The 20,044-nt window shown below is 36.8% G+C and overlaps 1 protein-coding gene across 1 annotated transcript; it reads left to right on the top strand.

Annotated features, from left to right (window-relative positions):
- The first annotated feature begins 2,257 nt into the window (after positions 1 to 2,257).
- On the top strand, positions 2,258 to 18,681 carry LOC579323 (solute carrier family 25 member 40). The gene is made up of 10 exons (XM_030973375.1): positions 2,258 to 3,171; positions 6,661 to 6,720; positions 7,916 to 8,061; positions 8,726 to 8,793; positions 9,929 to 10,065; positions 11,833 to 12,006; positions 13,282 to 13,391; positions 13,881 to 13,956; positions 15,735 to 15,818; positions 16,105 to 18,681. The coding sequence occupies exons 1-10, from the start codon at positions 2,727 to 2,729 to the stop codon at positions 16,218 to 16,220; spliced, it is 1,416 nt and encodes a 471-aa protein (XP_030829235.1). The 5' UTR covers positions 2,258 to 2,726; the 3' UTR covers positions 16,221 to 18,681.
- Positions 18,682 to 20,044: the final 1,363 nt, after the last annotated feature.

The raw sequence follows: 20,044 nt of genomic DNA on the forward strand, positions 1-20,044 counted from the left end.
CCACCACGGATACAAATCGACACCCTTGGTTTAGATCCTTGGTCCTATAATAGCTGCACCTACAGGTTTCCATATAACAAAAATATGTGTGACGTGTCAACTTTATGAGAGCTTTTATAGCTTCTTGGTTTAAGGAAAGGAAACGGGGGCGGTGTATACGGGGGCCCGGTTTACCCGTATTATTCAAAGTCGGGGTTTGTATAGGTGGGATTAAAAAAAAAAAACAGCATAAGTTCTGTATAGCATTTTGAGAAACAATAATATTTCCTAACGAATATTTTTTTCTTTCTATCAGTTATAGTGCGCTGATCATAATAGCATATTTGCATAGGAGTTATAATTAGATTGTATTCAGATCATAATCAGAATGCTGTTCATTTTTCCAAAATTAAGAGTAACCTATATGAATTTATGCTTCACGCAGGGGCGGCGGAGCGTCTTCCACAGTGGGAGGGGGGGGGGGACGCCCAACTTTCTGGAGACCAAAAAAGGGGCATACCACAAAGCCAAAGGGAAACCTGTAAGTGAACATACACAATTTGTATACATTGGTATATACCCCTCCATCATCATGATTATGATCACACTACCAAGGAGGTGGTTATCAATTTCCTTTTTTGACGTGAAACAAGTACAAGACACTGTTGAATTTGTAATAGAGGGCGCTACACAAAATAATGTTTTGTGAGATAATGAACACTGAGTGTCAAATTTGAATAAGCAAGACCGTACAAACTAGGGGTTCGTGGGGCCCCCCCCCTTAACAAAAACAAAAAACAAGAAAAGGTTTCAAAAAGATAATTTTTGTGGTTGAATTAGAGCTAAGAAAAACTCGCTAGTCTTGTCTATGATTTAAATTAAAGAAGAATGCAAGTCAGACAGACTGTTTATTTAATTAAGAAGAACAAACTAAGTTTGAACAAATTAGAACAATCCGTGAAAGAGTTTATGGATTTTCAAAGTTTCGATGCATCATTATCAACCGTCGGTACATGTTCATTACATTATTAGTCGGTACATTATCTCGTACCTGAAAGAGGGCACTTACCACTTACCAGAGATGAAAAGGGGCACTTATGAGAATGGAAAAGGGACACGTATTGCAAAGGAAAATGAGCAATTATTGTCGAAGGAAGAGGGGCAATTATCAGATTTTAATGGGGCATTTAACGAGATGAAAAGGGACATTTATGAGAAAGTGAAGGGGATGTTATGAACAAAATGTTGGTGCACTTATCAAAGGAAAAAGGGGCGCTTGTCAGAAGGGGAAGGGGCAGTCTTACAAAGGAAAAGGGGCACTTGTCTAATGTTAAAAAGGATCACTTTGGGGGTACCTATAAAAGTGGAGGCACTGCCGTGCCCCATGCCCTCTCCCCCGGAGCGCTTACGAACTGCATATTAGCGACAGTAGGCCTACTGCAGATTTTGTGTTTGTCGATGAGGTTTTATTTGTAGTTTGATAATCATTCATTGCAATGATGTCTTAGATTTCCAAATTTGACTAAAAACTCAGTTTTGGTCCGAAATTTGCTGGAAGGCAAATTGCCCCCCCCCCCCCCCCTTTTCTCCCCTTCCCTTTCAAATCAAATGCGCTCGCATCGATCTACTTTGGCTAACTCGTCTTTAACTTACTTTCAATAGAAGCAGAAAGATCAGACACACCAATCAAAAAAAGTTTGAGCAAAATCGGATAACTAATATGAAAGTTGTGAATTTTTAATGACATGAATAAACTGATGAACTGAAACTGAACTGAATGAAAACTTGAAAATTACAAGACAATTTGGTAACTCACTCATGAGTCTGTGACTTCATTGCCTCACTATCCACTAATTGTTTTCTTTACATGGATAATATAAATTTCCAATTTTTGCCCTGAACTTATTACACCAGCATCCAATTTATATTAGATCTAATACGTTTTGTATGGATGCCCTATTAGTGCATCCACACAAAAACCTATTAATATAAATTGGATGCTGGTGTAAGTTCAGGGCAAAAATTAATATAGAGTTATTTTTTTATAGTTAAATCATGAATAGTGTGAATTTTGATAAACTACTTATATAAAAATCAATAATATATTCAAAGTAAATTATTTTGGAGTGTACTCGGCCTTTAATGATCACGCCATATATAGACCTCACGTATCACGTACCTAGATGCCCAGGGTACAAGCGCGCATCTCCAATGCGTCATCTACTGGGCATGCGTAGTAGAGCAACGATCTCAGTACTGAGGATGTAAACAATCCCTCGTGCCTTTGTTTACAATGCACATGTAGCGTGCATAGTAGAGAGCATTGCTACAGACATTTCTGAGATGGAATAACTGAGGGAGGAGGCCACTGCCGTTTTGCCTTGTGCAAAACGGCACCACCAACATACACATTGTACAGAAGAATCTTAATTTACACATGGTTACACTCGGAACAACAGATGTTACGTGAGTTTGTGAATAATTGACCACAACTGACACAAGTTTTGCTCCCGCTCTGGTAAACTGAAATATCGTCTACCGCTACACCGATTGATCTTTTCCATATATCACATTTTCAACTTGCAGGTCATGGCTTTAAGTTATATAAATCCATCATTCTGATAGACTCTGGAGTCTTGAAGTTGATTATTGCCTTAGGACTTTGAGAGATTTTCGTCAATTCATGGTATCTGGATACTTGCTGCAGCGTTGGAGAAGAATTCTTCGTGAGGAAAGGAGGCATCAAAATGGACCTGACAAGTTCGTCACGCTTAGCAAACTCGAGAAGTTTTGCAGCGGCTAGCGTGCCCCATTTACACTGGCATCCCCTGCCCTCATCAACACGCCCTAGAAACAGGAGTATTACGGGGACTGATGGAGCTGGAGGTACACCGACCGGACCTAAACTAGCCAAAGGTAAATCAGTCCATCATCATCATCCTGGGCAGCCTGGGCTAGTGCATGGAGGTAGCAGAAAGACAATTACAGAGCCTCAAAATGTGAGAAGGAAATCCCCTCAACATCAGGCCGTCATACCTGCTGCTGTCGGGGAAATTGCAAAGGCCAGTGGCGGTGAATCTGAGAAAAATATCCATCACAGATATGTTGATCATCATCACCATCACCATGATATCACACCGTTGCAAAGGTCAATTGCTTCTGGAGTTGGGACAGTTTTCATGTCGGTGACAAGTGAGTATACTTTACTTCAATATGGAAGATAGCTAGTTTTCTTATAAAGAATTATCTTCTTTTAAATATGATTTCTGATATATTAGATTTCAAAATCATTACCAGGGAACCTGTCACTTGGTTGATATACATGTACCATCAAAGAAGAGAAATAGTGTCGAAAGTCCACCCTGGATAGGTTAAAGTCAGACATGCATGCAGATCTAATTGTGAAGTTTAGAAAATTTTGAATATTTTCCATAAGAAGAAAAACATCTATAAAGATAACTTACAAGAGAAAAAAAAAATGAATGTAGAATGAGGATTAAACTTCAAAGCCATCCATGTGAACATTGATTCAAGACTTAAGAGGTGTAGAAATTATTATTAGGAGGTAATTTACCAGTTTTTCTAATGCTCTCCCATCTCCCTTATGCAGCATCAAAAGACAGAATTGTCTGTGTTGATGGAGCCAGAAAGGTGCTTACTCATATACATCATACATGTATACTTAAACACAGACTTAAATCCCTTTTGGCTCCAAATAGGCAATATCCTCCAAATAGGCAATATCCTCACAAGAAAGTAATAGGTAGGTTTATCTACTTCTTAATTGTACCATATTGAAGAAAATTTGTTTTCAGATTGCTGGCTTGTGGTGAGGAAATAGTTTGTTTTTGTTATTTTGAAAGACTGACTAGTGACCGGACTACAGAGGCCTTGTTATAGGTCTACCTGATATTTAATTGGTTAAAAAGAAAAAAAACTTGTAATGGCACCTGGAAAACGCAGACCATGCAATATGCACTCTTCAGTTTTCATGCAGTACTACTTCATCCCCACCTCCCACTTTCTCTCACCCCCCCCCCCCCTTCCAAACTGGCTACATAATTCGTACTGTATTAGGAATGGAAGATCTGCATCCATCATGTTCTGTACTGCAGGTAAAGCGTAATATCAGTCTGGTCAGTTCTTAGAACAAGTGACCTCGCATGTGCTTAGCAGGATGACCCAAACAATGGTACAGTCCATTGATTCTCTGACTCGGACAAATAAGAAGTCAATACATGTAGTTTGACTGCACACTCCTAGCCATGTGATATGTGTCCTTGCATGGCAACAATAATGAGGTATCTACGCTTTGAGATAAAATGGCTTTAAGCTACTGATATAATAAGTGTGTTGTGTTTTTTTTTAGAGAGAGAGAGAGAGCCATAGGGGTGTCAACTCATATACTTTGAAATAGAGTTAACACCCTTCTGGCTATAAACAGACGATGTATCCTTCCTGATTTTGTACAATAAGCCTAATGATCAGTTATAGAATTTTGTTCCAAGAATATTTTGTAAACATTGTAATCATCATTGTCAGAGTTTGTGTTTAGAAAAAATTGTGTACTGTTCTTTTGTGAAAGAAGCAGTTGCATGCATGTTTTTAACTCAAAAGTAGAGCAGTTAGGTAAGCAGTACATAATGTTATGCTTCACTAATTTGGCATAAAAAGATAATTAAACTAGTTGATCTAGATTCATTGAAGTTGGGGGGGGGGGGGGGGGCAGTTGCCTTGTCTGGTATAGGAAAGTCTTAATAATATGCCATCTGTCAGCCTATGGGGAAAGATGACAAATACAGTTTTGTAAACGAGTTTCTCCACATCAGACAGTTATTTCTGTCTAAAGTCTACAGCAAGAGCTTCTACAGTACTTCAGTGTACCATGAAGAAAATACTTCAACAAAGTTTCCAGTTAAGAATCTTATTCCCCACTAAATGTTGTTCCCATAATACATGTACTGGCTACTAGTAGCTGGACATTAGCTGGACATAGCGCACATTTACAGGCATAGAGGCCTATTGGTCTACTGTATGCCTGTAGTGGTGCATAGTACATGTAGATCTAGCATTGCAGGCATACAGAGGAACTGAATCCTGATCAATATTTATAAATGTTCTGTTTACCAAGAGAAGTGTTGGCTTTCAACATTGTAGTAGCTGTGGCAGTGTTTGTTTTGAAATTGAAGCGCTACGTGTAGTTCAAGAAGGTAATCACATGTGGTATAGAGTATGTAGATCCCATACCAGTGAGCTTCAAAATTCAAATTATCTTGTGAATACTGGTATTATAATGTACTTATAAGTCTTGAATCTGTAATTCTGCACCATAATTAGGATAATTGACACTTTTCTAAACTTTAAATTTCTCATAATTATCTTTGGCTGTACAGTGTCATAACAGTCTACCGGTACACTGATACTGTGCAGTCATGTCTCAATTGTGCAGTTCCAGAGCTTTCAACAGTTATGAGTCATTGTGATCCTCCCAATATTTTCCTGTGATCTGCTTTGTTATTATTATAAGCCAACTAGTGGATATTTTTGTTCGCTTGTCAGGTAATACAGGGCCAGAATTGTATGTACAGTATGAACAAGGACCTGATATGAACAAGTCTCTAGTCTCATGCCTTACTTTTGTTGAACTAGTACATACTGAACTTCCTGATCCTCCTCAAGTTCCGGATATGAAATTCAACACTCTCTACAAAGTCTGTGACATTCACTGCAGACTTTCAGAAGCTTCACTTTTTGTTGGGGGGGGGGGGGGGTCAGGCCTTCATTGTACTGTTTTTCTATTATATATTTGTTGACTAAATAGAATATTTGGGCCGTCTGACACCATCTCTTGCTTTAATATCTGGTGACCTCAGTTGACGAAGATAATTATCTTGAAGTAAACAATAGCAACTGTTTGGGTTCTCATTCTCTGTGGGTGTTTACTTGACCTGGAATTGCCTCTTTTGTTTAGGGAGCTGAATAGGAATAGGGTACTGCATGTTCAGATCCATTTTATTCTATTCTAGGCAGTGTACAATTACCATCAAATTCTTATTTCATTTATTGTATCAGTGGGTTATCCAGATATTGATATGTAGGGAGGTGAGGGAGGGGGGGGGGGGGGGGGTGGGTGAAATCCTCTCTAGACAGGATGGTGTGTGTTGGGGTGGGGGTAGGGATGATGAATCTGGGTAGCACCATTCAAAGACTTCCTGGAAGTGCTATTATTCCCATGGACCTTGGATTGGGATTATTATGGGGCAGCACAGGGTGCATTTCTTCACCCTTTGCTAGATACACCATTGCTGTAAATGGCATACTTCCTGTACATGGAGAGCTTTCAATGACCGTCCTTAAATGCATCATGTGTACATTTCATAATTTCATTGAAGTTGAATCATCAAATTTAGGGTATATTGTCTCTTTATTCAACAGAAATTGTAATTATTGTACTTATCCAATATCCATATCAATTCTTTTCCCACATCTCTCTCTCTCTCTCTCTCTCTCTTCTATCTCTCTCTCTCTCTCTCTCTTCTCTCTCTCTCTCTCTCTCTCTCTTTCTATCCGTCTACCTTTCTCTGTATTTATCTCTCTCATTATACGTATTTTTCTCTCTCCTTTTCTATATGCATTCTTTCTTTATTTTCTTTATTCTCTCTTTTATTTCTCTCTCCCCAGTGAACCCTCTTGATGTGGTAAAGGTCAGACTCCAAGCTCAGTGCAAATTATTAACCAATAGTAAGTATCTTCTCATCACAGTTGCCTCAATATGAGGTAAAAACATCGGACTGAACATTATTTTAAAGTTTACCAGTTCACCTAAGAATATACAGTAAACTAATCTCAACAACCTTTAGCAGGTATTCTGTGAGCTAAGGGATGGTAACAAAGAAAATAAAGAATAACATTACCCCCCCCCCCTCATGGAAGTCAAGTCAGACTTTGGTTCATGCAAGCCTTATTCTATATATGCCAGTTTGTATTTTGTATGTGTGCGGTCAAGTACATGTAGGTTACTCACAAGTTCCATATTTTGTCAACTGTAAGATTATGTAAACTTGCAACATTTTTCTATAGAATCAATATCTGAAGCTCATATTTTGAATAGGCTATACTTCCTAACCCATAGAAAACAAATATTTTTGGTGATTGGTAAACTTTAAGATGTACTTTTTTAGCAATATAAATCATGAGGTCTTGATCATCCATGCATGGTGCTATATATTGAAGACAAGCATAGCCTACTTCACACACAGGCTTGTAAGACGATGCTTTATTCTATTAAAGTTGCCATGAACATTTTCATATGAGGCATCCATACCAAGTCATACCTCATAATCATGCACCTGATATTCCATAGAGGATTCATAACCCTAAGTAAGGATGACCTGTAAGGTCAAGTGAAGGTCAAGGAGAAGGGGTGATCTTATGAGAAATCCACCCTACTGGCCATCTGCCAATATTATTAGTTGGATATACCTGGGCTACAGCTAGTGCTTGATAATAAATGTTGTATGTAAATAGTAACATTGATCACTTTTACATATTCTTTCCAAAAATAGCAAAATATTATTTGTGCATTGGGCTTAAATGCCCACATTTCTATGACTAGTATTCAACACATAAATAATTGTTTGATAAAGTACCAATTTACTAAAGTTGGGTTAAAGAAATTTGAATTCACATGTTTTTGTGAGTGTTCTTGTTTGTTCAAAGTATCAATTCAATGAAATGGACTAAAACAAATGTGTATGCTTAACAGATCCATTTTGATTTCTTGCAATTTGGAAGTCATAAATTGAAAATGAACAAAGTTTGTGTTGTGTATTTTTTAATTTTTTTCATCACTCAGTACCAGTTAATATATTTCTGTCAATTTAAACCTGAAAATCGAAGCTAGAGAAAAAGAAACCTCTCGAATCATCTTTTTTAGATGGAAATTCAACAGGAAATCACTCAAACCAGGTAGGGAGAATGTCCCCCAAACCCATCTCAGGAATCTACAGAGATCTTGCCACCTCATCCTCGTTAAGTGAGAAAGGATACCAGCTCAAGACTGCCAGACTGACTGGAACTTTTGTAAGTACATGTATGCACTAACAAATCTAGAAATCATATTGTTTATCTTCAGTAACAAACAAAGAAGAAGAAACTTAGTCCAAATATAAGGCTTTTTATGAGTTTTATGTATAAAGCCAATTTCATATGTATAGAAGAAGTGATTTGAAAGTTATGAAGCTGGATTCAAATAAAGTAAGATCGATTCAAAGTCTTTCTCTTAGAGAAAACTTATTAGAACCCTGTAGCAGTCATCTGGAGATCTTTAAGTTCTGCTGGGTATCCAAGATAGAACATTGGTAAGTCAGTAAATCAGGGCTTTGAAATTCATACTAAGATGGAAGAGATAAAACTTTGAACGTTACTTTGTATTAGCCCTATAAACTTATTAATGAAAGACACAATTTGTTTTCCATCCATACAATCTCTCTCTGTCTCCTCCTCTACCCCTCACTCTGCTCCCCTTTCTCTCTCTTTCTCCCTCTTTTTTTTTTTTGTCTCTCTCTCTCCCTCGCACCCTCTTATTTCTATTTCTTTATCTTCCACTCTCTTCTCTCTCTTCTTTCTCTCTTTTATCTATTTCCCTTTTCTTTCTCTCTCTCTCTCTCTCTCTCTCTCTCTTTATCTCTCATTTCCCTTTTCTCTTTCTATCTCTTTCTCTTTCACTCTTTTTTCTCAATCTCAGGATGGATTCAGATCAATCATAAGGAATGAAGGTTTCACAAGATTGTGGAGTGGTCTTGTTCCAACATTGTAAGTAGGCCTACCAGTTTGATAAAAACCTACATGTTTCTATGTATACCGCTTGCAGTATAGGCTACTGTCAATAATATTTAGCATAGTCCATCAATGTCTCTGCACAACCGATCCCCTAAATAGTCCATGCTGTTCATGTATAGTTTAGGGAATGGTGAGAATTTGGTTTTCAAGAACAATGTACAAATTGAATTTACTGATTACTGAGTGATTTCTGATGAGAAAGGAGAGCAACTAACGAAAAATGGTTACATTTTAGTTTATTAAATCCCCCCCCCCCCCCCCACTTTTTTGTGATGGGTTAGTTAGGCATAATTAATAAGCAAAAGTTAGTAACTTTTTTAACTTTCTTTGTTCTTTGTTGTTGTTTATTTCTTCAATTGGGCTTCATCAATGAGCAAGAAACAAGAGTGTCTTAGGAAAGTTATTTAGTTTGAATGAAAAAATCAGCAGCAATTAAGCAAAAGATTATCAGAAACCCAAGGACTTACTAAGCTACACTAAACTGTACTAAATAATTGTTTTCTAGACAGTTTTGTTGCCCCTAGCAGCAAGTCTCCATCCCATGATTCTAAGCTATAGATCAGAGTAGCAGTGAGCATTTCCTGCCAATCCTCCAGGAAGGATTTAACCAGTCATTGAACTTGAGACATGACCTTATTTTTTCATGAAAACAGGAATCGCACATTCTCTGTAGACCGATCATTATTAGATTCTCAACTCAAAGGAAGGAACATTATGCTATTTGCTACATATATGTAAATGTAAATGTCGTCTGCCTTATCATTTCGGTTTTACAGGCAATTTAAAAATTGCCCTCTTTGATGAAACTTTGAGACATGGCTTCTCCATTAATCGTTGGACTAAGTTAAACAAACTTTCAGTCCACCTTCATGAATATGAGCCAATGTTTATGGTCCATCTTATTCCAGATTGATGTAGATACCAGGCAACCTGGTTTGTTATCAGTCTATGACGGTCTTGAAGGTCAGCTAGGGTTCAAATCCAGTCACTTCTTGAAATTAAACCTTCTGAATATTTGTGATGTATTATTCATAATCTTTTTACACTTAAATAAGAAACAGATTGAAAGAGTATTATAATCTCAATGACATGGCCCATCTTATCCTAGAATGATGCGAATTCCAGCCAACGTGATGTATTTCACTGTCTACGACGGTCTGAAGAGTCAGCTAGGCTTTGAATCCAGTCACTCCAGTGACCTGAAGAGCATCCTCATCACCATCTTTGCCAGCGGTACTGGGAGAAGTAAGTAGAATGAGAGTCCTAAAGCTACGTCTGTTACTGCCTCTCTGTACAAATAGCAAAAATCAGGCATAAACTGCACCCGTATTTACCACTTGCCTACTGTTAGGATGTTAACACAGAGTTGATATTCCTTGTTCTCAACTGAAACTGTGCTCTCTTGGTACACTGTTGTGCAAAGTATAGAAAAGTCCTGTAGACTAATAGCCTGCTGTTCTAGCTTTCCAAGGATTAGTTTACCTACTTCAGACTTGGTAAATTGTAAACAGTGAAAAATCGATTTGATGTGGGAGACATGTTATTGCTTGACATTTATTTTATGTTAGTATTGTAGTGGGAGTCCGTCAGAATCCCTTCTTGTACTATTACAAGTGAGAAGGAGCTTCCAACTTTGATAATTAGCTTGAAAGTACATTTGAGGAATATAAAGTCAATTTATGGAAAGCCATTTAAGCTCTTATGAATGAGCATTGGGCCACAGATATAGTTAAGCTTAAATTTCATTGCATAATCCATATGTATTAATTGTATTTCCCTTTTTTTGTTTAAATATTTCATGAGACATGAATTGGTAAATAATCCATACAAAATATTTCCCAAGCAGAGGTTCTGTTCCAATACTTGACATTTCTATAGGGCATGAGCTGGATTTATGTGTGAAATGGTTTTTTATATCACTTTAGCAGTTTTGTTGGGCAGTTTACTACATGTACGTCAGGTATGAACGAGGTTGTTCAGTTCAAGGGAGGATATATCCTAAGTGTAGATGTTAAATAGGTCTAATAGCAAACCATGATATCCTCTCACCCATTGGTTCCCTTCCTTCTTTCCTTCCGGTGTCCTGATATGTTACACTGTCCACCCTAGGCCGAAGGTCATGCAGGAAGGAGGACCTGGGCCCTGTTTTATTTATAAAAAAATCAGGAACAAGTGCCACATATCAAATTTGCTCACATCATCCAGTAATCATAACAGTTACTGTATTTGTTGTTGACATCAAGTTATTAAACTGGGCCTTGGTTATGTTTTGGTTTCATAATTAGCCATCAAAGCCTATCGGGTTATGAAATCTGTGAAGAATGAGTTTCTTGTATAATATTTCAAATGCATGAACATTACTATCTATGCCTCCGCCCACTGAAGGTGGTGCATGAGGCATTATGTTTTTCGGGTTTTCCGTCCGTTCGTACTTTCGTTCCTCTTTCTCATTAATGCGATATCTCAAGAACCACTTGAGATATTAACTTCAAACTTGATGTATCACCAAAAAAGCACAATCTGATTAGATTTTAGAGTGACTAGGTCAAAGGTCACAGAGGTCAACTTCTGAAATTCCAGCTATTAGCCTTGTTATTGCAAAATCTAGAGATATGAGGCTCAACCTTGGTGATAATATGTATCACCATAGGAGGACAACTTTAATCGATTTTGGAGTAACCAGGTCAAACCACAAAGTTCACAGAGGTCAAATTAAAATTAAAATTAAATCTTAAGACAGAGGGGAAAGGAGGAGAGGAAGAGGAAGCCAACTTAGCAAGATTGAGAGGGGGTGCTTTGCTATTGAAAGAAAGTGTTGGAGCTCAAGTTAGTCCACATACACTGGAGTAAGGGTACTTGATGCATTGTCATTCTATTCTTTGCCATTTCGTCTGTCTCGAGTTTCAGCTCATATACTTACATATTTTAATACAGAACACAGACCTAAAGCCTGTTCTGAACACACAATTTCATCTCTAAATTTGTGATTTGATATGTTCATTTTGTCATCAGCCATGTCGATTGTGTTGACAAGCCCTCTAGACCTGATCAGGACCAAGCTTTATTCTCAGTACCTGACCTACCCCGAGCTAGGGCGCTGTCTGAGATCTGGATTCCAAGCAGAAGGTGTCTTCTCTCTCTGGAGGGGTGTTGGATCAACGATCCTGAGAGATGTACCTTATGCAAGTGAGTTACCCCCATTGTGCACCACAGGACCTCGCCACAGCTACATTTTTGAAAGAGATTGAAATTTTAGAATTGAAAATTGTATCTTACAAACGTTTTTAAATGGTTATAGAGTATATAAATGAATGCCATGGCTTTTAAGCCTTCCAGCCAAAGAAAAAGCCAAGTTGAGCACCGGTTATTGACCAGTCATGTGGAATAAATTATACTCTAATAGAGATGTACTGTATGCAAGTGAGTAATGAGTGGATTAGGGACATCCCAGTAGACAGACTTCCCATGAGACCAGCCGTTTACAAGACCAACAATGTCCATCTTGTGGACAGTCAGAAAAGATATCAGAAGACTGGCGTGTCTGTAGCGTGGGTAATTGGTCTAACGAACACAGATAACTGTTCAAAAGGTCCATGAAAACGACATTGTTAGTCTCATGGCTGTCCTCTGGCTGCATAACACATGATCACAAGCACTTACCAGAAATCCCCGCTAGGACCATTCCAATATTGTATTGTATTGCTTATAAGAGGTGATTGTAAGGAACACACATTTGTTAGGCGATGTTGTAAGCTAGGCTAGTCATTTTGATTATGCTCAATTCATTTGCAAGCACTTTCATCTGTATGTAGGAAGGTCATAGTAGCCATGTTTGCCCTTCTGATTCAGTAACATTTTGAATGTGGTTTCTTGAAGGTATTCCACATAAAATTACTTGCAACTAGTTATTAAACTAGAAGCCTGAAAACCCAGAATCTCTTTTTCTTGACTACAGGAGAGGAGTGTTTGTCTGCTCATAATGTATTCACATCTTATGCTGGTTGGGCATTGTGCAGCAGTCTTAATTGTAGAAAAGCATTGTTTTTTATGATTTATTTGTTAGGACTAGAAAGAAAACAAAATATGTCCATTTTGAAAATCACTGTCAGTTCTAGTACTGGTGTAATGATTTTAAAATGTCATGAAATGCCAAAGAAAGAAGTTCCATTGAATACTCATGTTTCAATATGTTTTCCTTTTTGTCTTCAGACTCACAAGCTTCTACATTATGATTTTAAATGTGAAAATATGCACCTGTCCCTTTGCTTAACTTGCTGAATAGTAAACTTCACAATACTTTGACTAGTCTCTGTGAGAACTATGTGCTGTACCAAAATAAATCATATCTAACAGGTAAAGGGACCAGATTGTTCACTTTGAATTTTTTGAGTCACCAGCACGTGATATTCATTAAATGTATTGAACTCTGATTTAATAAGACATTAATCTGTTTTCTTTTAGTCCTGTATTGGACCAACTATGAGCTGCTCAAGACTCAGGTCATGAAGGTGTATGATGTGTCGGAAGCAACTCTGGCAATGACCTTTTGGGCTGGAACAGCATCAGGAGTGGTAAGAATATAGTTATTTTTAAATTGTGCCATATTCCCCTTTTTTTAACTGTATGTGTTGTAACACATATGCAGAGTAAACAAGTAAAAGATTTTGAATTAAGCTATTTTCTGAAGCAGCAACCAAGGACTGCAAATGTATAGCTAAAATTCTGAATTGGCATTAGGTAATTACCAGTGATATCGACATTGTATACATGCCTATTCATGTGCTAGTAAGAATAAACCAAACTTTCATGAAATTTAAAAAGGGATAATATCTGAGAAGCAGTGTTTTTAAGATGACACATACCGGTAAGTTATTGTTTTTTCCATTTTATTTTGTCAAAATGTTATGATCAGCATCATTATGTTGCTCTATATTGCAGGTCTATTTTTGACAGTGTTTTTTTAGAATTGCAAACAATGTCACTGCGGTAAAACAGCACCTGATCTCAATTTCTTCAATTGTTTTGTAACATTCTTGCATATTTTCTTTGTTTTGTTTTAGTTTGCATCTATAGTTACAACACCTTTTGATGTTGTGAAGACCAACAAACAGGTTGCAATTGGAGATGTAACAAGTGGTATGTTGAAATTCATTTTAGCTGTCTGTTCCTCTGTAATTGCGATTGTTTGAAACATGCTCCAGTGGCAATTCTTCTGTGGTCAATGTCTCACATAGTTGGATTGCTAACTTTACCCGGGACCTTACCCTAAATCTAACCCAACCTTAAATCTTAATCTAACCTAATATCTTTTCACAACACCAGCTCGAACCCTACAGTATTTACTGTGACGAAATAAATCCAGAGCAAACCTTGGATCACCGTTACATATATTTGGATCTACCATTTTCAAGGGGAGGTCTATGCTTACAATTTTGACTGCACTCAAAGCCGATAATAATCGGATAAACAGACATTATTAAACTTCTGCAGTTACAAAGATCACAACATTAATTCACCCTTTCGCCAATACGATGTCAGAAATTTGAGGGTGACCTTCCTCCCACACTGTGCAGAAACCCTCATAGATAGACTTATGATCAAAAGGCAAATGTTGTTGTATACCATTGTATATAATGGTAAGACAGTGTCTTCTTAGCATAAGGGCAATCCCACTAGAATTATGCTCATGCCTTACTGCCAGATCAGACACACTAGGTGAACGTGATTTGGTCGGTTAAACTTCTCAGAATGGCTTTCATGTCAGTGGAATTGGGTTAGCGTGTAGTTGGGCCTCTTCATTAGGCACAATCATGGACGACATTGGACGTCATTCAGTGTAGGGGAACATTGCTTCACGGGTCATTCCATGGGGTTGGGGCAGTATTTGGCCAGTAATGGGGACATACCAGAAGTGAGAAACTATGGGTACGTTTATGCTCAGCTTTTTCTGGCCAGAATGAGGCATTTGTTACCCGTCCTTACTCATTGCATCACAGAAAAACGGCGATCATAATCACCGATCGTAAACTCACAAAAAAGTACGTTTTGGATCAGCGATTCTGGGGGAGCATAAACGCACAATCATTTGTAAACGCGTTTCAATGGGGTCAACGTAGCATGCGCAGTGCAGACTCTGCACTGCACTTCTCTGGCTCCTCCAGGCATGATTCTGGCTCTGAGCCAGAATCATGCCTGGAGGAGCCAGAGAAGTGAGCATAAACAGTACATCGTGGAACTGCGATTACGATGAGCGTTTACGATGAGCGTTTCAAATCGCTCATTCTGCCTTCAAAATTGAGCATAAACATACCCTATGTCTCATATCAACCATAACAACGTTTGCTCGAATCGAGTTTAGCATAAAAAGCATAGCCAACTTTGTTCAGAAGTACTCTAGCTTCACGGTGCAACAATGTTATAGACTCAAAGATTATGTTGTGTGCATATGAACGAAAGCATAATTTTTCTTTGCTCACTTGTCAGCAGTTATCCACCTTTTCCCAAAAAATGTTTACCAGGCATCATTCTGTACTCTTGAATGGTCAGGTTCAGTTTCATGTGGTCCTGTGGGAATATATATTTCTGTCATTATCACAACTCAACATGACCATTTAATAATTCAAATCTTCTGTATCAGTAAGCAAAATTCTGATAACATATATTCGAAGACAGTGAATGTCAGCATCAAATCCATTTGTACACAGAGTTTGGCCAGCTTGATTCCAGTTGGACTCAGTATGGTATATATATATATATTTGTTTGGAATTGCCCAAGGAAGCCACGTTCGCCATATTGTGTCGTAGAAGAACTGGATAGGCCAAACTCTTTATATGGATGGCTCTGGTCAGCAACTTGGCATGTATTTCCATGCAATATGTTATCTTTAACTTTCTTGTTTGTTTACATCATTTAGGTGCAATGAGTAAGACCAGACAGAATACATTCTACATGATGCAGCAGATACGGGCTCAGTCTGGCATCAAAGGACTATTTGCTGGTAAGAATATAAGATGCACAAAGGCCACACTCCCTCCCCTCCCGCCATATCAAATGTAATTTTGATAAATAAAAGTAGTCAAACATTTAGAGATCATCTTTATCTGTTTATATACAGAATTAAGGAATAATAATCATTATTAATGTATTTTCTTTCAAATTTTTCAAATGAAAAGTATTACTGTTGCCAATTTGAAGAAAAAAAAAGGTTCGTTCAGCCCTTTGATATCGTATCCCCTTTCTCAATGTTTCACTGTTCTTGACCTAATTCTTCTCATTCATTTCAGGTGTGGGACCTAGGGTTGCAATGTCGGCACCGGCCAGTGCAATACTGATCACATGCTACGAGTTCACCCTCCACATGTTCCGAGACTACAATGAGAAAGAATGTGGCCTTACGTGAGACGACCTTCCTCCTCCGAAGTTCAACTTCCCCTCAGGATTTGTCAAAGAAATTTGACACAAATTCTATTCTTTTGCTGTCTGCAGCATATCATGTAAATAATAAGCTCTATTTTGTGTGAGTGCAGATATTGACTGAGATTGTCCGCACTCTTAATTCTATGTAAATCAAATTACATTTTAAGATTCAAAAGATTTATGTAATAAATTCAACAGCATTTCCCAAAGAGTTCCCGATTCATTTACCATCAGATTTGTATATATGAAACGTATCATTTCCGGATGATTCTTTTTCATGAAAGATATTTTTTTGAGAGTATCTTATTGAAAAAGTTTTTTCTATTTTCAAATGGCTCTTTGCTAAAATAAACCAAGCAATGCATACTTAATCAGAGGTCTACTGTGTGATTTTATATTTGATTACGAAGGAACTTGGTGTGTAATTTGTATATCTATTACGGAATAAACCAAAGAGGCGGTGAGTCAATGGTTTTGTTCATCTCGTCAATTCCCACCATTCTTTTGGAACCATGTGTGTGCCGACATTGTCTTTTATACTGTCTTCCAGTGTTGTACTGCTTAGAATATAGCATTGTTTATGCAGGTTTTTTAAAGCAGTTTTATGCAGGTTTTTTAAAGCAGTAAGGCCTTCAATACTGTTTTTTTTTTTTTTAAACAAATTCTATGAAACTTTATTAATACATGTAGTTTATGATTAGTTCTATGATTTACATGTATGTTGAAAGGTGATCACTGACGATACTACCACTACCACTACTTAAGATCATATTATAATAAAATTATATGGCTTTGTTTTCGTGTGATACAAGAATATATTGCTCTTGCTATGACAATATCGGACTCGTCTCCGACTCGTTCAATATTGTCATAGCTCGAGCAATATATTCTTGTATCACACTCAAGGCCATCCAATATTATATAAATCTCTTCACATGTTAGAGGTATCATGTGCATATTTTGTTAATATTGGATGATTTCAAAATGTTGGTATTTAAAAAAACTAAGGTGAGGATCTGTTTTTAAAAGTATGTTTCATGTGCACTCACTTTGGTTCAGTTCTTTTACAAGAATGGCTTTGAAATAGTGTCAAACCTTTATCTTAGTAGGTTTTAATTCTGTTTAAAATATTGTCAGTAATTTAATTGAACCATGTATAAGCTGTAATCAACTTTGGGTTTTATTAGATGTCTGTTACAGAATTTGCAGCATAATAGTTCACACTGCTGGCAGTATGAACTTTACAAAAAATTATAATATTTTTTCTGTAGATTTATTTTTATTCATTACAATAACAATTCAAATTTTATTTACAATTAAATTGTTTTAAATTTTAGATGAAATAATGCAACAAGTAACTGCCTCTTTTTTAATTGCAATAAATCTAAATGCCTTTAAATATTTGACACCACTTTCCAAAGAGTTGATCTCACTTAACATTTCATATGTAATTTTGATGGTTTATTTTCTCTTTGTTAGGCAGTTCACATAATGATATAGAGTTGAAGTATAGATTGGTAACTAACTTGAACAATTTGATAAGGTAGACATCAACTACATGTATAAATTTTAGGGGGAAATTATACAAAGTAAAAAATATATGTATTTTCCAGAATGTAAAAGGGCTGTGGAAGATTAACTTAGGGCAGGTAATGGTTAACTTTTAAGCAACAGAATTTTAGTAAATGATCAGAGGCAAAACAAAATGTTTGTTATCAGTTAATGATTGGTCCCGCATTATTTTCCAAATAAAATGCAAGATGGAAAATGCTTTTTGTTTGTGTTTAGAGAATATTCATTCTTTTATCAGCTTCTTGCCAGACTCTCTTTAGTTGCAAAAGCATCATAGTTTTGTACTATATAATATTTATCATCAACTTGCACTATAATGTTTTTTCAAATAGGGCATGGCTCTCTTTTACCGAGGAATTTATTTTCTTAAAACTTCAAATCAGTTCATTTTATTTATACACTGAGCTTATGTCAGCTAGTGGCAGATTAAGTGTTTAAAACACAGTATTTAAGGTGTTAAAATAAAAGAAAGGCGGTTAATTAATACATTTTATGTTGTTTTTACAAATTTTGCTTGTTTTTATGATTTTTTTATTTAATTATTATCTTAAAGTTATTAATTTTATAAATCTAACTCTTCTTGTCTTTTCTCCAAAATGGCTCACATGAGGAAAGCCTAGAAATGTTGTCTTTGTGTTTATTATATTCTTGAATGTTTGGTTCAATAGCAGTTTTCCTATCATAACAGTTAAAGATTTCAAATAAATTGCGGAACACGCCATTTTGTCCAAACCATGGAGGAATTTATACATATCGGGAATTCACCTATTTGTGTGCATTTTTTGTAGATTGAACCTGAAACAATTATGTTCTTGAATTTATCAATTTCACTTTTGGCTTGACAAGTATTAAAAACAGTTGTAAATATTTAGAGCCTGTTCTTGTTCGTGTCATTTTTGTTTCTAGAATGTACTATTTCAATTTAATCCTGGGAGCGGTACCACAAGTAATCTCTAGGGGTGCTGCGAGAGAAATTAGTTACATTAGAAAGTTATTTTGGAATAACGTCAATTTCGTGAAACACCTAATATTAGAAACCGCTAGAGTATGTAAGTTGATGAGGAAATAGCATTTTTAAGATGAAAAATGTATTTCTTCCTCGCTTGCATTATTTATTTTTTAAACGGCAAAGTGCCTGAATACCTCGATATTTTGACAGAAAGGTACCCAAGTATCATTCTGTAAGACAGCAAGGTGCACATGTGTCTTACATACGATCAAAATTACATTTTCTACCGCTTGTTTGCTTCACTCAATGTGAACATTTAGAAACGGAAAATTCTTGGCATTGAGATGCCCGAATTTCCACGTGTTCATTATGTTTGGCAGCGGGCTGCCCGCATATATTATTTTATATCTTATCTAATATGCTGATTACAAAATGATTTTGAAATATATCAAAGGTTACATTTTTGAACTCGCTCGACGGGTTTCAGAGTGATGCACAAGTAATATTGTTTGGGGGATTGGGGTGACGCGAAACTTTATTTCTGAAAAGGGTGCCGTGAATGAAAAAAAAAAAGGTTGAAAATAACTGTACCACTTCCAAGGAATCCTCGCCTCGGAATAAATGTAGGTATTTTGAAAAACGAGATTTATTCCATACGAAAGTGTACAACAGATTTAGAAGTGAAGATATTCTTGGTATGATGTAATGCCTTTTAGTGTGACATGTCCGGGTGCAGCCATTTTCTTAAATAATGTGACGTATCAGGTGAAGTTTTACATGTATATCATGCACCAAGCTTGTTACTTTAATAACAAACCTTTATTTTTCAAAGAGGGAACATCATAGCTGAGAAGGTTCTTTACAGGATGCACGTGATCGGCAGAGAAATGTATTGCATCTGTGGTGTGTAGTATGTTACATATGAATCAACAATAATGATTGACAGTAAAGAACACTTTGTCTATGGAAAGTGGATACTTATCAGAAGAATTTAGACCTGCCACAAGCAACGAGAATCTGCTTTCAAGTCGAGCACCAGAGCCCCTTGCCCATTCGCATGAAAGTAATATGAGTGCTCTTGCCATGCCATGCTTCTATTTTGTGGAGTATAGATTAATACTTTCGTAAACTGTTTTGATATACCGAGTCTGGGGTATTACGATAAACGATTCCCTATTACTGTACTAGTTCAAATATTAATGTTTTCTCTCTCTCTCTCTCTCTCTCTCTCTCTCTCTCTCTCTCTCTCTCTCTCTCTATATCTCTCTCTTCCACCTTTTCTTTCT

Source organism: Strongylocentrotus purpuratus, unplaced genomic scaffold (genome assembly GCF_000002235.5).
Source record: "Strongylocentrotus purpuratus isolate Spur 01 unplaced genomic scaffold, Spur_5.0 spur5_scaffold_6, whole genome shotgun sequence".
NCBI classification, from domain to species: domain Eukaryota; kingdom Metazoa; phylum Echinodermata; class Echinoidea; order Camarodonta; family Strongylocentrotidae; genus Strongylocentrotus; species Strongylocentrotus purpuratus.